Below are 18,030 nucleotides of genomic sequence, written 5' to 3'. Positions count from 1 at the left end.
TGGAGCATCGCTGAGCAAAAATTCCGGGAGAGCCAGGCCAGGAGTGTTTCCAAAAAACTGTAGAATCCTTCACTATCAACAATTCCTTAATGATATCGAGCAACACTTCCCAAATAAATAGACCATAAAGATCCCACCTTTCACGAATCCTCAATCCAGTAGAACCACCCTCCACCACCAGCTCAAAATCTTTGGACTCCACTGAACACAGTCTCAACACCCTATACGCTACTCTTGAAGGAGCCTTTTCTCTAAAAGATAAGTAACACTGACACTACAACAATTATCTTAGTGTCAAACATTATATCTAAAAACTCATTTGCTAACTATTGTCTTAAAAGTATTTTTCAGTGTTTGAAAAGTGAAAAGAGCTTTGGAAAAGATTACAACACAGGCACAATCCTTTCGGCTAGGGCATCTTGTCACTATGCTTAACTCAGGTTAGTTGTAATATTATTCATTGGGTCCTAACAATGAAAGTGTAAGAGAAACGGGTTAGTTTTATTTTTCTTTCGTCTAGGCAACGGGGGAAGGAGGAGGGTTGTCAAAGAGACAACCAAATAGAATTATACAAACAATTTCGTCAATTCAAATCATAGATATAATTTAAACATTTGCCACTATAGACACATACCTCAATAGGAGTCGATAACTTCTTCTCACATATCTTGTCATATTTTTGCTTTTTTGTGGCAGCCTTTAGACCCTGCCAAGGAAGACTACATAGAGAAATAAATCAGTCAGTTTGATGGATTCAAGAAATTGTATGCTTATGTTCATATCATCAATCAAAACATCCAAACCTTCAAGGTTGATAAAAATTGACAAGCCAAGGCATGACATACCTTCCTCTTAGAAAGTACAGGAGAACATAGCCAAGTGACTCCAAATCATCCCGACGGCTTTGTTCTGAAAAAAAATGAAACCTAAAAATGAGGAAAGATGCAGTGATCTATCCAGTGAATGGAGAAGACTACATCTCTCTACTCACCAATTCCCTGATGAGTATTGCAACTTGCATAACGGGCAGTCCCTGTTAAGTTCTTGTTTTCTCTGCATGAGTTTATCAATAAAGGGCGGGCGGCGGGGGAATAAAGAATATTTAGCCAATTGTGATCTAGGTATTTGAAGGTTAACAACTAAAAAAATTGAAACATACTAAAGATAAAGGAATCACCGAATCAGTAGAAAGAGACTATAAACAAATTCTCAATCAGTTTCATTACTTTTTAAATAAAAGTATGAAAAAAGAAAAGGAGCAATTCAATGAGAGATCTTGGACCAACCAGTATATCAACAGAAAGTTTTAACACAACAAGCTTAAAGTAATCTCAATCTCATCGAAAACTTGTACAGAACATAACCACTTAAATAATACTGATGGGTAAGGAAGATTTTAAGATGTCCCATGGTTTTCAAAGTTGTGAACATTATCAAATTCAGTAGTTTCGTCCCAAGCAAATAAGAGAATCTAAGACAACAAACATCACGCTAATGTCTACACAAACACAGACAAAAATAGAGATCTTCCTCAACATCACATATATGAAAGCATCTAATAAAACTAAAGATATAGTAATGGAGAAACAAGATAAAAAATAAAAATATGAAGGAGATGAAGTCTTCATTGCAGCTAGGGGTGTAAACGAGCTGAGCTACTCGTGAGCTTACTCGGGATCGGCTCGATTAAACTTGCCTCGTACTCGAATCGATTATAAAATGAGCCGTTCGTGAACCCAAAACTAGACTCCATTATTAAACGATACAAACTTGTATAAACTCAACTTGACTCGGTTAATGTTCGTAAACCTGCTCGTACAAGGATCGACTCGATTATTAAAGCTCGAGTTGTATGTATTTATTAATATATAAAAGAATAAATTAAGTAACAAATAACAATGGTCAGTATATATTAAGTAGCAATAGTTAATTGGTTATATGTATATTAAATAGTAAAAGTGAATAATATCATCTTAATCATCTAATGACAATTCAAATACTTCATTATATTATTCATGTAATATAATTATATTATTTATCTTCATCAACTCCAGCCACTCCTTTTGTTGAAAAGGGTGATGATTCTAGGGTGAATGAGGATTCATCCTTGGCGATTATAGATGCCTTTAAAGATGACTTTCTTCGAAAGGAGATTTTGAATTTGGTGATACAAGCGCGTCCTCTAGTAGGGTGTGCTTCTTGAGGGTTCGGGTTTGAGGGCCTTTTGGTTTTGAGGGTTTGTTGGGTTTCTTTTTTGGGCTGTTTCTTTTTCACTTTCTAGTTAGGTGCTTTCTCTTGTACACTTCCGGTGTACTTAGGGGTGCCTTACGCTTTTAATAAGACCAGTTTATTATTTATCGAAAAAAAATATAACATTGGGCCATATGACAAATAATTACATATGTTCTAAGTATTATCATTAAATACTTATGAATCATTAGATCACGTGATCCAATGATCATAAGATCTACTCATGATCATATAGTATAAATATTATCAGCAAATAGTCAGGAATTAGGATAATTATGACTCATAATGATTATACTTATCATAGGTAATCTCATAAGTCATATCATATGATATGATTCCTAATTTATAAAATATTATATATATACACACACATAAATAAGCACAAGTATAAATTATAGCCACATAATGCCATATAAGTATAAAAATTCATACTAATACAATGATTAAGTATCTAGATACTTAGATACAATGGATAAGTATGATTTAAGATTCTAAGTATCCAACAATTCATAATACACTTTGATACAATACTTAGACATATAAATTACATACGTAAGTATGAATTCACATTAATCATATGATATAATAACAATTCAGAAACTTAATCATATTATTCATATACAATGATAATGTGATTCATATAAATCCCAAATTAAGTGATTAAGATTAAAATTACCAATGTGTTAATCATAGTCACAAATTAAGTATTATTATTAGAATTTAGATCATGTGATTATATATATTATCATTAGAATTTAAATCACATAATCATATAATCTAACATTATATCATATAATCATTAGATCATATGATCTAAGTATTACCATTAGACTAAAAAAATAATATTATCATTAGATACATAGGACCATATGATTATATAATAATTATCATTATTAATGTTATTAACTTAATATATGTTAGTTAATATTTATATTGACTATTATTACATTTTCTATTATTAGATACTTAGGAATCGTTAGGTCACATGATTTAAGATCCAAGATCAAATGATAATACTTTTTTTGTTCAAGATATTAGATATTTGTTATTTGATATTTGATATTTGATATTTTCTAAGCATATCATGTAAACTATATGATGACAATGTATGAATATCTATGTATCTAATCTAATTTATGCATAATTGGTTCAGGAAAAAAAAATATGTACAGTTTTTTTCTTATATGCTACAATGGTTCAAGTTCGGAATATCTAGTGACTAGTGGGTTATTTTTTTATATATAAAAGTATGACTAGTGCGTTCTTAATAGTTTTATATATATATAAGTGATGTTAATTCATTAATAAAGCGCAGAGGGATGCAACTCTAATACACAGGAAGTACACAAGAGTGCCCCTACTAGGAACGATCAGAAAATAAATTTAAAAAGTCTACATAAGTAAAAACATTCAAGCTATGATGAGACGCTATCCAAATATATAGCGTGTTAAGCAAACGCTTCTTTAGCTCCACCATCGATGTCTCTACATCTTCAAAGTGCCGCGCATTCTGCTCCCGTCAAATATACCACATTAAACACAACAGAACTAGCTGCCAAACTTCCTTAGCTGGGCCATACCCAAACAACGCGCCGCAACTAGTCAACAACTCCAGCACCATTCGTGGCATAATCCACTCTACCCCAAATAAAGAAAGAATACAACTCCATAGGTCGCGAGCAACTTCGCAATAAAGTAACAAATGTTCAATTGATTCCCCACTCTTTTTACGCATACAGCACCACGACATTCCTCTTTTGCAAATTGTCATGCAGGACCGAGTCGAAGCTCGGAGAAGGCTGCAATGCACTCTATAGTTGGGGATGAGGCCATCGTTATGATACCTGAGGGTGCTTTGTGTGATGGGGAAGGAGAACCTACGGTCTTGCTATCAGTCAGAAGGCAGCCGGAGGAGTTGGAGTTTTTGACTATGGGACACTGCTTCCTATCCCACTTTGGGCTGTGAACCAGAGGCTTCCCCACACGGGCCTTTACCTTTTACCCCACAAGGCCCACAATTTTTAGTCCCCTCTTGCAGTTCGAATTCACAAACACACCGGCCCAATCCAAGATGGTCCATAAACCTATCCACATCCTTCCTGAGCATTATAAACAAGTTATGTAATGCTGTCACAGTTAAAGCTCCTTCTTCAGCAAACTTCAACGTCTCAGGCCATGAACGAGCAACGTGATCTCTGGGCGCAAATCTCTCCTTCTGTCCAAACTCGTTTGAAATGCTACTAGGCTGTATAACAATCCTCCCCACACTACCCTTGCTCAGTGTTTCCCTTTCCTTTTCTACCCTCTGCCTTGTAACCACAGCCACGAACGTTCAACAGGCATCCATTAGTCGCATCTGCCCCTTAAGATGCCTGTAACTCCTGTCGATGCAAAATGTTTCACCAACCTCCACAATTGTGGAAATACAACTCTCCCATCCACAGCTTTCTCATCCTTCCGGTATGATTATATAGCTACGTCTCCCTCCCTTACCATATTCGGTAATCTCCAAAAAGTGCCCATAATGTTTCTGACGTTTCTACAACATGAGCAAAATGATCACCAATTCTCCCACTCAACGAGACCTACAAAACTCCTTCGACCTCAATTCATTCATCAACTCCTCCATCATGTGCAGCATCCAAACCATGCTCTAGAAATCCATGATCACCAAACGAAATATCCTCTGCTCCATTCAACAAGACAACATCCCCTATTCCCAACTCCTGAACTTAACTCAAATTATTTTGATTCAATGTAGAAATATCCCAAATAACCCATAATAACATACTAGTTCTTAATAGTTAATACTTCTTATTAAATTTTATGGCAGTATGGCACGTAGTATATAGCAATTTTATAACGTAAACATATGACTTAAATGCCAATCAGCCCAAACACGCGTGGAGGGAAATTTGTTTCAAAATTTATCACACTGCCATGAATCACAGCCCAACATTCAAGCTTACCAGGCAAAATTTAGTCTGGGCCATTCAATTATTATACTATCGATCCTCACCGTTCGTTTCTATATATTGGGATATAGCTGTAACGCATTATCTTCAATTGAAATTATATTGTGCTTTAAATTTACATGAGCGCACTCGTATAGGTATTATCAAATGACTTATATGAAATCATGAATCAGTGATTGCAATAATGGTCAAGATCACACGCAACACTGATTTTAGCTACAAATGCGCACATTATATAAAATTTCAAAAAGTTTTCTTTCTCAATTTTGAATGGCACGTGGAATGATGTACTGAAAACCAAAGAAATCAAATGCTTTTTTTTTAAGAGCATTCCCAGCCGTTCGATGAAAAACTCTATTCAGTCGTAGCCGTTGATTTTTAGTTATGGTTACAATTGTAACACACAACTTACAAAGGAATTTATACGGTGTTTCTCACGTACGGTCATACATCTCATTCAACGACTACGATTGAATCCTCATAATTTTTTTAATATACGCTTGAAATCGTTGTATCAGTGACGTGGAGCAAGTCTCACCAAAGACACGTGTGTAGGGGATTTTTTTTTTCTCAAAACTTATCACTCTGCCAGATTTCACCTCAACTGACTATAACTTCTTTTATGTTGAATAACCGACTCTAACTTCTTCCCTTCTACGCACTTCCATCAAGCTTGCATATCCCTTCTTCTTTCTCTCAATTTTTTCTGCAGTTCAAGAAAGCTTACACAAGAAAATACCATATTTACCCATTCTGCATCTATGATACACTTAACAATAATCTTATCGTCTTGTACTTTTCAATCATGAAGATGGAGCTCGTGATCGAGTTTCCTCACATGCACATGGATCAACGACCTACGAAGAGGGCATGTCTAGGCTGGGATGCTCTTTCTCATGTTCCAAAGGCCAAAGGGATGACCTTTCCCCTACTATCCTTTAGATCTCTCAGAGATTTCCTAGTACTTGTTTAAATTTGATTTGTAAGTTTAGTTGTTTATAATTGTATAAATTTATTTTGTCATTTGTTTTTGGAGAAATTATTGTTAATTAAATTAGTTTCTTTTTTTTTTATGCTTAAATTTTTTTAAAAAAAAAAAAATTAAATAATCCTGCTCTAGTTGAGCTTGAGTTGAGTGCTTGAGCTCAATCTCAGACAGGGATCCCAGCTTAGCGAGCCAAGTTCGAACACAAAAACTAGGCTCGTCAAGAGCTCAAGCTTGAGAGAAATTAAAACGAGCGGAGCTCGAGCAAGCACTACTCGCTTAAAATCGGCTCGATTACATCCCTGATTGCAGCCTAGCCAACAAAGCCATGTCTAGCAAACATGTTCTCAAATATTTTCTCCATCTTGTGCAAGTGCCACAGCAACTATTTTCAATTCTACAAACAAGACTCCTATAAATTTTATTACGCTATACAACCCATTAAAAATGTTCAAATAGTTACCCCAAAAAATAAAATCTCATCAAAGAAAAAAATAATTTGTGAGCACAAATTACTTCACAGAATTTCTTTCAAATTCTAAAATAGAGCATTTAAATGGAAAATTATATTAACCAGATACATATTAAACTAAAATATGGGTAACACATGCACCATCTAGGACAGATAGAAAAGAAACTAGAACCAGAAAAGCCACTAGATTTCAAGCAAGGATTTGGTCATTGAGTATTTACCTGTAAGGAATATGCCTATTTGTTGCAGGGTCCTGATACCTTTTAGCAAGTCCAAAATCAATAATATAAACCTATTGAATATAAACAAAATTGAGCACTGATTTTTTTTTAAAAGAAAAAAAAAAAAAAAAAAATAGGACAGAATAACTTTCAGTTAGAAATGAAGAATGCACAGCAATGATAGTTACCAAAATTGCTTTCCTGCCAAGACCCATGAGGAAGTTATCTGGTTTGATGTCTCTATGCAAAAACCCTTTAGCATGCACATACTCTATTTTTGCAATCTGCAATTTAGGGAATGAAACAAAATAAAATTTATTACATACTCATATAATAAAATTCTGTGAATGGGAAAATAACTACTTGTAAGTTGCAACTAAGTAAATGGAACATGCTTGTTAAATCATCACTTAATACCTTAACACTCTTTCTGGACCAGATAACACAGACTATTTTATTTGAAATTGAGAGTAAATGACGAAGACAAAGTTCAAACTTAGAACCTTTGCTATAATACCATGTTAAATTACCACTTATCCCAAAAGCTTAAGTTGATAGAAAAGTGTGAATTTACTCATTTAATTAATACTTTAACAATACCAAACTTTAATAAGAGACCTTACTTTTCGACATATTCAGCATTTTTTGCCACATCAGTTTTTAAAACAAAAAAAAAAAATTAAAAAAAAGGAGGCTGGCTTGCAAAAACGCTGATGTTAAGCAATTTTAGACGTTTGGACATGAGGGGTAAAATGAAAAATTCGAAAATAAGGAGTTAAAAGCCAGAATTAGAAACCTATGGAATAAACTGAAATGACGAGATTACTCTGCGAGTAAATTTACCCAAAAAACAAATGATTCCTGATTTAATCACAACATAAAAAAAAAAAAAAGGCAAGAAAATTTTTATTGGAAACCTATGGAGTAAATTGAAATGACACAATTGCTCTAGGAGTAAATTTACCCAAAAAACAAATGGTTCCTGATTTAATCACAACATAAAAAAGGCAAGAAAATTTTTATTACAAATACTACCTTAAGAACAAACATAATAAATGAAATTCCAAGTAGAAACACAAAAATGAGATCATCAAACCCGAAAAACAACCACTCTATAATGGCTAACAACATTGCCAAATACAGGCTCTGCAACAACAGTCACAGCCGGCCATCTGAAGTAAATATCCAATTACCATCTGATCAGCCAACATTAAAACCGTTTTTAGGGAAAACTTCCTTCCACAGTAAACAAAGAGATCTTCAAGACTTGGTCCTAGCAGGTCAAGGATGAGGACATTATCATCTCCATCTACTCCAGACCATTTAATCTTCGCAATACCACCTGAGGCCCACAAACTTGAGGAGTTAATAACTACAAAAACATGACCCAGCTAAACAGCTTATGATAGTTTCAACATAAACTTTCTGCTTCTTTTCTACTTACTTCCTCCTTGAATATTATTATACACCTTGGCCTCAAAAAGCAATTGTGGATGCTTTGTCTTGCGGTTCTCCTACAACCCAAAAACAAAAAAGACTATAACGAACAAAGTAATAGTGGACCAATCCAAACTTCTTCCAAGATAAGCAACCTAACAAAGCCAACCAGAACATTTGTTTTCCTAAGCAGCACCTTTTTATACAAGTCGAATTTCTTTCTTAACCGCGTTCAATTTTGTACAACCAATTCCAAGAAGTAGATTAGTTTGTCATTAAAAAGAATACTTTGCACTGAATATTTGCAGAAACAGCGCAAGGGAAACATATTTGAAACCAAAGTAGAATGCTAGTTCAATAAAATCGAAAAGAAAAGAGAAATCAAATAGGACTTACAATCTTCACGGCGACGATTTCAGAGGTGTCCACATGGGTCGCTTAAACAAATCAATAAAAATTAGGGTCAGAAAGTCAACAATTGGAACTAGAAATATTTAAAAAAAAAAAAAAAAAAAAAAAAAAAAAAAAAAAGATTCACATACCAAGATAAATTTCACCGAACGATCCGCTCCCAATTTTGCGACCTAATTTGTACTCCCCTCCCACTATCCTCTCCATCTATCTCTATCGCTCTGTAGAATTCGATTAATTTGCAGAAAGTGCGAACGAGGGCTTGAATGGAGGCCGAGAGAGAATGACGACGAAATTATATACTGCATATAGAGTTGGGGCGAATTTGGTAATTCCGAAGGAGGATGGGGAGCATATTAGAAATTGAGAAAGTTGGGGCCGATTTCAGCAATGGTGGATAGTTTTTGAAAGTCGGTTAGAGTCCAGTGTCACCGGTTGAACCGATCTGGTTAAAGCTGTTTCGAGGCTGTTTCATTCTTTGATTTCTATAAATAACTAAAGTCATTTATAATTGTCTTGTTTATTTTTTTGGTCGTTGTCAAAACTCTTTCCCTGTTTTTGATTGATTATTATGTGAAATTTGAAATTTGAGCTGAGACGAACTAAGATGAAACGATATATCTTTGGTTCTAACTCTCTGATTCGATTATGTAAAGTTAAACAAAAAGTTAAATTTAGTAAAAAATCAGCATACCCCTTTTAAATTATTAGTTTATTGGCAATGTCCTCTTTAATTTTTGAATTGCATTAATGTCCCCCAAACGGACAAAAAATTTTAAGAAATTTATATCTCTTTAAACTATCAAAAATTGTAATTGTCCCATTTTATTAACAAATATAAAAGTAAAACATTGAGGAAGAATATGGAAATGGAGAAGAAACTCTCTTGATATATTCTGCACAGTCGCATGCTGTTTTATAATACAACAAAAGGGAAAACAAATCCCATGAATCATGGGCTAAGAAGGGAAAATATAAACCGAATTGGGAAGTCAGTAATGACGTATAGGTGTGGCCAAATATACAAGGGAAGTGTGCCTCTATGAAACTTAAATAAGGAAAACATAATCAAATTGTAATACTCCCTCTCAAGTTGGAGGATCAAGATTAGTAATGCCCAACTTTTTAAGAAAACGATGAAATAGATCTCAACCCAAAGCTTTATATATCGTTTGGTTCGTGGAATAAATCCCTGGAATGAAATAACTATTCCTATAGAATAATCATTCATTTGTTTAGTTGAGAATTATTTCTTAGAGTGGTTATTCTCATTAGAATAACTATTTCCTTGTGAAGATGAATAGTTATTCCTAAATGAATACATGACATTTTTCAGAAAAATTCTCTAATTATTTTTAATTTTCTCTCAATTAAAAAAAAAAAAAAAAAAACCTTTACATTACCTCAAAAACTTCAAGCTAATTTTCAATTTCCTTAAAATATGCAATTCCTTCTTTTCCATTTTCCCTCAACTTTCCTGCTAATCAAACATAGCTCAATCCAAAACACAAATTCATAAAAAATAAAAAACCTTTACAGTACCTCAAAAACACCAAGCTAATTTTCGATTTCCTTAAAATATGCAATTCCTTCTTTTTCATTTTCCCTCAATTTTCCTGCTAATCAAACATAGCTCAATCCAAAACACAAATTCATAAAAAATATTAGAGATGCAACTAGTGCCAAATAATTCGAGCTAATTCTCAACTTCCGTAGGAACCGCATGAGACTTAGAATGTCTAATGTCCTATGGACCTTTTCCTTCCCTTTGTCACAATTTTCTAAGGAAACAAACAAAATCCAACAAAAAACAACAACAAACATCATAAACAAAAAAAAAAAAACAAAAAAAACAAAAAAAACACACAAAACAAAAAACCTAGAATATCAAATAAATTTTTAATGTTATGGAAGAACCATATAATACTCAAAATATGAAATTCGATTTCGCACAACTCAATTAACAATATTCCCAGTAATGAAACACAACATATCTCAACCAATAGCACTCACATCAGTTTTCTTTTTTCTTTTTTTTCTTTAATTTGAGTTTTTTTTAAATAATAATAATAATGTGTGGCAGTTTTAGTAATTTTGATTAAATTGCAATTAAAGTATATGAGTTGTTACCAAACTAAGAGTAGGAATTACCATTCCATTCCAGTCCATTTTATTCATGGTAATAACTATTCCATTTTTCAATGGAATACTCATTCCGCAAACCAAACGATGCCTTAGTGTTGTGAGTTTTAAAGTACTCGCAAGCGCACGAAGCGTATGCAATATAGTGTGTGTAAAAGTGCGATGTCGAATTCGCAGAAAATTACGTCGTGAAAATTTTAACTTAGTTTCGAATTTTTGGGGTTTTGTCATACAAAATAATAAACTAAACAAAACTGATTAATAACAATTAATGGAAAACACTAATGAGATGTTTGGGTGCATTGTTTTTCAAAAATAAATTCTATTGGTATTCGCAATTTTTCAAAAACAAATTAGATTTTATCTAACTTTTTCTAATTTTGTCTTAGGAAGTCAAACCATCCAAACATCTTTTTCAACTTTATTTTGCCTCGAAATTTGCGCAGTAAATTATAGTTGAATTTAGATTTCAAAAAATCGAACACCCAAACGTGCCACAAGATTTTCATAATCCACCTCGCCAAATCAAACAACACATTCATGTATTTTACTCATACCACCGACAAACAAATAGGCCTTATACATTGTTCAAAGTTCTGTAAAAATGTATATTAAATCATTCAATAAATCCAACCATTAAAACAAATCACAACGAATATCCAATTAAAATCAAATCATCCATTGTACCCGTTCGATATAAGAATCACAATTGATATCTGATTTCAATCGAATGATTCAATGTATTCATCTGTTGAAACACATCGAATATTTAACTTTTCACAAATAATCATCACAATATTCAATCAAATGAAATAAATCAACTAATTTAATTGGATTTGAACAATACTTTGATTAAACATCGAAATTGTATAAATAAGTGTGAAAGCATGTACACAAAGCATATATTCAACGCTTAATGAAAGCATAACACTATTGAAATCCAGTACTACCTTCAGTAAGTAATTTATACTTACAACCCTTTTTCGTAGTCTCAGTTCATTATCTGCATCAAACACATACATGTGTATAGAAGGTCAATATCATTACTTTTAGAAATTCATGCATAAACATGAATCTTAAAGTCACATATATATACATACTTGGGAACAATTATCCATTAATTAGAAAGTCATTCACATTTATTAATACTTAACATAACAAGGTTAAGTCCCAATATTATTTTTCAACAATAATACCTAATCATTTTTAGGGAACATCAATCCAAGCACTTAATCAACTAACAAAGATATCCGTTTTAAAACATATTAACTCTAATAATTATTTCAACCAACATATATTAGAAATCACAGCAAACCAACATACTCAATTTCCATAATTAATTTCATATCAAACCATATAACAATTCAACAATAATACTCATATATTTTCTTTAAATTATAAAACTCATTTACATAATATTCAAACATTGCCTATTAAAAAGAATTCCTTTTAACAATACCATTATCAAATTATTAACATCTTTAGGATAAAAACACCACATAAATTATATTTGACAAGTGAACCAAAACACCAATAACACTTGCATATATCCAATTCTAGAAATTACAATCACTCGAGTAAAATATCACATATTAATTATCAACAGCCAAACATAATTCTTAGGGATAATTGCACCGTTGGTCCCTGTGGTATGCCATAATTATTTTTCACTCCCTATGGTCTAAAAAGTGCATGGGAGGTCATTGTGGTATGCAATAATTACAAATCGATCCCTGACGTCAAATTCTATTAAAAATTTTAACAGATTCCGTCAAATACCACGTCAGCGCCATCTTATTGGCGACACGTGGCGCTGACATGCACATCTTAATAAAATAATATAAATTTATTAAAAAAATAAATAAATATACTTATTTTTTTAAAAAAAAAAAACAAAAAAAGAAAAAAAAAATGGGACAAGGGGGTGGCAGCCACCCCCAAAGGGATGGCCAGGCCACCCCCTTGCCCCTTTTTTTTTTTGTTTTTTTTTTAAAAAAATAAGTATATTTATTTATTTTTTAATAAATTTATATTATTTTATTAAGATGTGCATGTCAGCGCCACGTGTCGCCAATAAGATGGCGACACGTGGCGCTGACGTGGTATTTGACGGAATCTGTTAAAAATTTTAACAGAATTTGACGCCAGGGATCGATTTGTAATTATTGCATACTACAAGGACCTCCCATGCACTTTTTAAACCATAGGGAGTAAAAAATAATTATGGCATACCACAGGGACCAACGGTGCAATTATCCCTAATTCCTAATACACTTAACTTTAGCCAAAACAGGAAACATGTCCAATATTGGTTCAACCAAACAGTACCAACATCATTTATAATTCCTAGAACCCCCAAAGTACATAATTTTCATCTAAACCATAAAATCATGTTTTATTTTGAAAACACCCTCAATTTCAAATCAGTTTATTATAACCAAACACCAATCAACTACAATAATTCCTCAAATCATCAACACTGCATACCCACAGCCAAAACTCATCTACATACTCTGGCTGATCAAAACAGCATCTACAACCCAGTTTAACTGTTATCATCAAGAGCTCAATCTGAACCCACATGCACACTGTCGGCACAATTATAGCCGAACCCACACACACAGCTACACCAGTCAGCAAGAAACCCAAATCTAGAACATTATAGTCCAGTTAACAACCAAAACCTAAACATAGCCAACATCCAACTATGAACCAGTGGCTACAAAACACAACACTACTCAAACAAACACAGCCTCAATCGGCTAACAGGAACTCACAAAACAGAAAACACCATCGTGCTTCAATCGGTCAACACAAAGAATCGGATCACAAGGAATAACCGAATTTCATCGCAAATCAAAAACACCCAAACATTTAAACAATGACCCAACACAAAAGCACAAGAAATCATCATGAATTTCAGTTTTAGGGTTGGAGAAATTCACCGAGAATTAGGTCCTCTACTCAGATCGATGATGACCATCGGAAATCCAGCTTTTGGCTCGCCAGAATCGCCACTAGAACCGCCGGAAATTTCATCATAGGCTGCCGATGTCAACCCAGAAGAGTTGGATCTCATGGGTTCTCCCTCCTGGCCTGGTGGTTGCTCGGGTCATCGGGTTACGGGTTCGCCGAAAATTGCATCGCCGGCGTTCCTTGATCTCGTCGGCGTCAACCCATGGACGATCGGGTTCGATCTTCCCGATTTCTCTGTAATGAATAGTCCAGTGCCAGCTCATGGAGTGATGATGTGGAGGGTATGGGATGTAAATAGTATTTTGTTAGTTAGTTTTGGTTTCCAAATTCTGGTAGGATGAGAGGTCATTGTGGAAGAGACAGTATTGAGAGAATCTTGTATAAATAGGGAGAAGGGTGAGAGAGAGGGGAATCATCTTGTAATTCGGTCTTAGACTGTAAGGAGGAAGAACACCTAGAATGTATATGGAGGCCAGGCACCTCAAATGCCTAATTTTTATGTTTTCTTAATTTTCCAGTAAAGTGTTCCTTATTTAATTCCATTTTCTTCTTCTCCCTTAATCCAAATTCAGTAACAGGAAACTCACCTGTTACAAGTGGTATTAGAGCCTTCAATCCTTCACCCATCGCTTCCAATTTTGCCATCTTCCGCCTATCTTTTCTTTAACTCTTTTTTTTTTACAACCCCAAATTCTATCACGGCAGTTCTGTGGCGACCACAATATTATAGCCATGGCCAACTATTCACAGCCTTTGAAGGAATTGAAAGGACCGATGACTCATCTCCTTGCTGAGATGGTGGTGATGTGAACCCCGTCAAGAATAACGAGACCCAACAACGAAAGGGAACCCAAGACCGTTCTAAGGACAGATTCGAATGGAAAAAACCTCGACCCGTTGTTTATGACAAACAAGAACCTCGGTATAAGGAAGACGCCACAAACGGTGGTGGAAATTCCGTTTGATAAGTCGAGATGAACGCCACGGGAAATCCCGATAAGTTCGAGTAGTTCTTCAAAGAACCAAAGAGAATAAAACCTCACAAGTTTTATGAATCATCAATGTCTCCTCGATTACATGGTAGGTACACCTATTTATACAAGAAAATTACTTGCAGAGAAAGTAGTTCTAATCCTAATAAGTAAACAAATCAATTCCAAGCAAGGAAAGAAAATAAAGTCCAAATCATTCCTAGCAAGGAAAGAAAATAAATAAAGATCTTAGGTAGGTAAAGAAAATAAGTCTTGTAATCCGATCCTTCTAAATTAATGAACAATCTCAGCAGTTCTTAGCCTTGACCGGATCCTTCTAGAACTTGAATCAAAGTGACAATTCTTTGTTGCCTACGTGGATCATACTGAATGGGCCTCCCCGAATTTGCTTGAGCCCATAACTCTTGGATGAGTCCGTTGAGCACATCCTTGAACTTCTTTGCTCGTGCCCTCGTAACCGGCCCAATTGGTACTTGAACGAGATCCTTCAAAGCGATGCCTTGATCTCCATCATTCCCCTCCTCTTGAAAAGGATTTGCCCTCAAATCATCACCTACATCAAAAGGACTCAAATCAGTAACATTAAAAGTGGTACTGACATTGTACTCACCAGGTAAATCTAGCTTGTAAGCGTTGTCATTGATACGCTCGAGGACTTGAAAAGGGCCATCTCCTCTTGGGAGCAATTTGGAACGTCTTTTCACCGGGAATCTTTCTTTTCTCATATGCAGCCAAACCCAATCTCCGGGTTCAAAAACCAGGTTGCGACGTCCCTTGTTGGCTTGTGTGGCATATTGTTCCGTTCTTCGCTCAATGTTGAGTCTTGCTTTCTCATGAATCTGCTTCACAAAGTCAGCTTTCTTTTTGCCATCTAAATTAATGTGCTCCGTCAAAGGTAAAGGAGACAAATCCAATGGAGTTAAAGGATTAAACCCATACACAATTTCAAATGGCGAAAATTTGGTAGCAGAATGAACAGCTCTATTATATGCAAACTCAACATGTGGTAAACATTCTTCCCATGTTTTGATGTTCTTTCTAATGATTGCCCTTAATAGAGTAGACAAAGTCCTATTTACTACTTCAGTTTGACCATCAGTTTGTGGATGACAAGTAGTGGAAAACAATAACTTAGTACCTAGCTTACACCACAAAGTCTTCCAAAAATAGCTCAAGAACTTAGCATCTCTATCCGAAACAATTGTCCTAGGCATGCCATGTAATCTCACAATCTCTCTAAAGAACAAATCAGCAACATGCGAAGCATCATCCATTTTATGACATGGAATAAAATGTGCCATTTTAGAAAATCTATCCACGACCACAAAAACTGAATCTCTTCCATGTTTAGTCCTAGGCAATCCTAACACAAAATCCATTGAAATATCAATCCAAGGCTCACTAGGAATTGGTAAAGGAGTATACAAACCGTTGGGCTGCACTTTGGATTTAGCTTGCCTACATGTGACACATCTACCACAAATCCGTTCGACATCTCGTTTCATGTGAGGCCAATAGAAGTGTTCCTGCAAAATAGCCAAAGTCTTTGCAACTCCAAAATGTCCCATTAATCCCCCACCATGTGATTCCTGCACTAATAACTCCCTCATAGAACAATTAGGCACGCATAGCTTATTTTCTCGAAATAGGAATCCATCAAGTCTAAAGAACTTACCAGAGGCGATTTTCTCACAAGCTCGATATTCCTCACAAAATTCGTGGTCTTTAGCATATAATTCTTTAATGTGTTCAAAACCAAGCAATTTTGCATCAAGTGTGGAGAGTAAGGCATACCTGCGAGAAAGTGCATCGGCGACTACATTCTCCTTACCTTACTTGTACCGAATGACGTATGGAAACGTCTCTATGAACTCCACCCATCGCGCATGTCTTTTGTTTAGCTTGTGTTGGCCCTTCAAGTGTTTCAAGGACTCATGATCGGTGTGAATCACGAACTCCTTAGGCCATAGATAGTGTTGCCACGTCTCTAAAGCCCGAACCAATGCATACAACTCCTTATCATAAGTTGGGTAGTTTAAGGCTGCCCCGCTGAGTTTCTCGCTGAAGTAAGCAATTGGTCGTCCATCTTGCATAAGAACGGCACCTATACCAATACCTGAAGCATCACATTCAATTTCAAACGTTTTCGAAAAGTTAGGTAAAGACAACAAAGGTGCGTTAGTCAGCTTCTCTTTGATTAATTGAAACGCTTTCTCTTGTTCTTCTCCCCACCGAAATCCAACGTTCTTCTTGATCACTTCGGTAAGCGGTGCGGCTAAGCTACTGAAGTCCTTCACGAACCGCTAGTAGAAACTAGTAAGTCCATGAAAACTACGAACATTACCTACACTTGTGGGGCTCGGCCAATCTTGGATTGCACGTACCTTCTCCTCATCAACCTGTATACCTTGTGCACTAACAACAAATCCCAAAAATACAAGCTTATCGGTGTAAAAAGTGCACTTCTTTAAATTAGCAAACAACTTTTCTTTCCTTAGCACATCTAAAACGGATTTCAAATGTACTACATGATCGTCTATGTTCTTGCTATAAATGAGTATATCATCAAAATAGACAACAACAAATCTGCCTATAAATGCACGCAAAACATGGTTCATAAGTCTCATAAAGGTGCTCGGAGCATTAGTCAAACCAAAAGGCATAACTAACCATTCATTCAAACCATATTTTGTTTTAAAGGCGGTTTTCCATTCATCTCCTTCTTTTATCCTAATTTGATGATAACCACTTTTTAAATCAATCTTAGAAAATATGCAAGAACCATGCAGCTCATCTAACATATCATCTAAGCGTGGGATAGGATGACGATACTTTACCGTTATGTTGTTGATGGCTCGGCAATCAACGCACATTCTCCACGTCCCATCCTTCTTAGGTACAAGTAAGACCGGAACCGCACATGGGCTCATGCTCTCCCTCACGTGCCCTTTCTCCAACAATTCACTTACCTGCCGTTGAAGCTCCTTTGTCTCATCGGGATTGCTTCTATAAGCTGGTCGGTTTGGGATGGTTGCACCGGGAACTAAATCAATTTGATGTCCAATCCCTCGGATTGGAGGTAACCCATGTGGTGTTTCCTCGGGGAAGACATCCTCATACTCCTGCAAAAGAGAAACAATAGAACTAGGCAAAGCAAGGTCAAGTTCGT

General features: G+C 35.1%; 1 protein-coding gene across 8 annotated transcripts in view; it reads right to left on the bottom strand.

Moving 5' to 3' along the window:
• The window catches only part of LOC133870762 (casein kinase 1-like protein 4), a 47,378-nt gene extending 38,157 nt beyond the window's left edge, over positions 1–9,221 (bottom strand). For all 8 annotated transcript variants that reach the window (XR_009900787.1, XR_009900788.1, XR_009900782.1 and 5 more), the window contains exons 1-9: positions 8,883–9,221; positions 8,737–8,777; positions 8,348–8,417; positions 8,097–8,245; positions 7,092–7,187; positions 6,904–6,974; positions 992–1,053; positions 846–909; positions 635–719 (exon numbers count right to left, since the gene is read on the bottom strand). Coding sequence is in view for 2 of the 8 variants with exons in the window: in XM_062307969.1 (XP_062163953.1) it covers positions 635–719; positions 846–909; positions 992–1,053; positions 6,904–6,974; positions 7,092–7,187; positions 8,097–8,245; positions 8,348–8,417; positions 8,737–8,777; positions 8,883–8,958 (714 nt within the window). In the remaining 6 variants the exon portion in view is untranslated. The remainder of the gene's footprint in view (positions 1–634; positions 720–845; positions 910–991; positions 1,054–6,903; positions 6,975–7,091; positions 7,188–8,096; positions 8,246–8,347; positions 8,418–8,736; positions 8,778–8,882) is intronic.
• Between the last annotated feature and the right edge of the window lie 8,809 nt (positions 9,222–18,030).

This window comes from Alnus glutinosa, chromosome 6 (genome assembly GCF_958979055.1).
Source record: "Alnus glutinosa chromosome 6, dhAlnGlut1.1, whole genome shotgun sequence".
Lineage (NCBI taxonomy): Eukaryota > Viridiplantae > Streptophyta > Magnoliopsida > Fagales > Betulaceae > Alnus > Alnus glutinosa.
The sequence above is the reverse complement of the archived record's forward strand: the minus strand, read 5'-3'. Positions and strand labels throughout refer to the sequence as shown.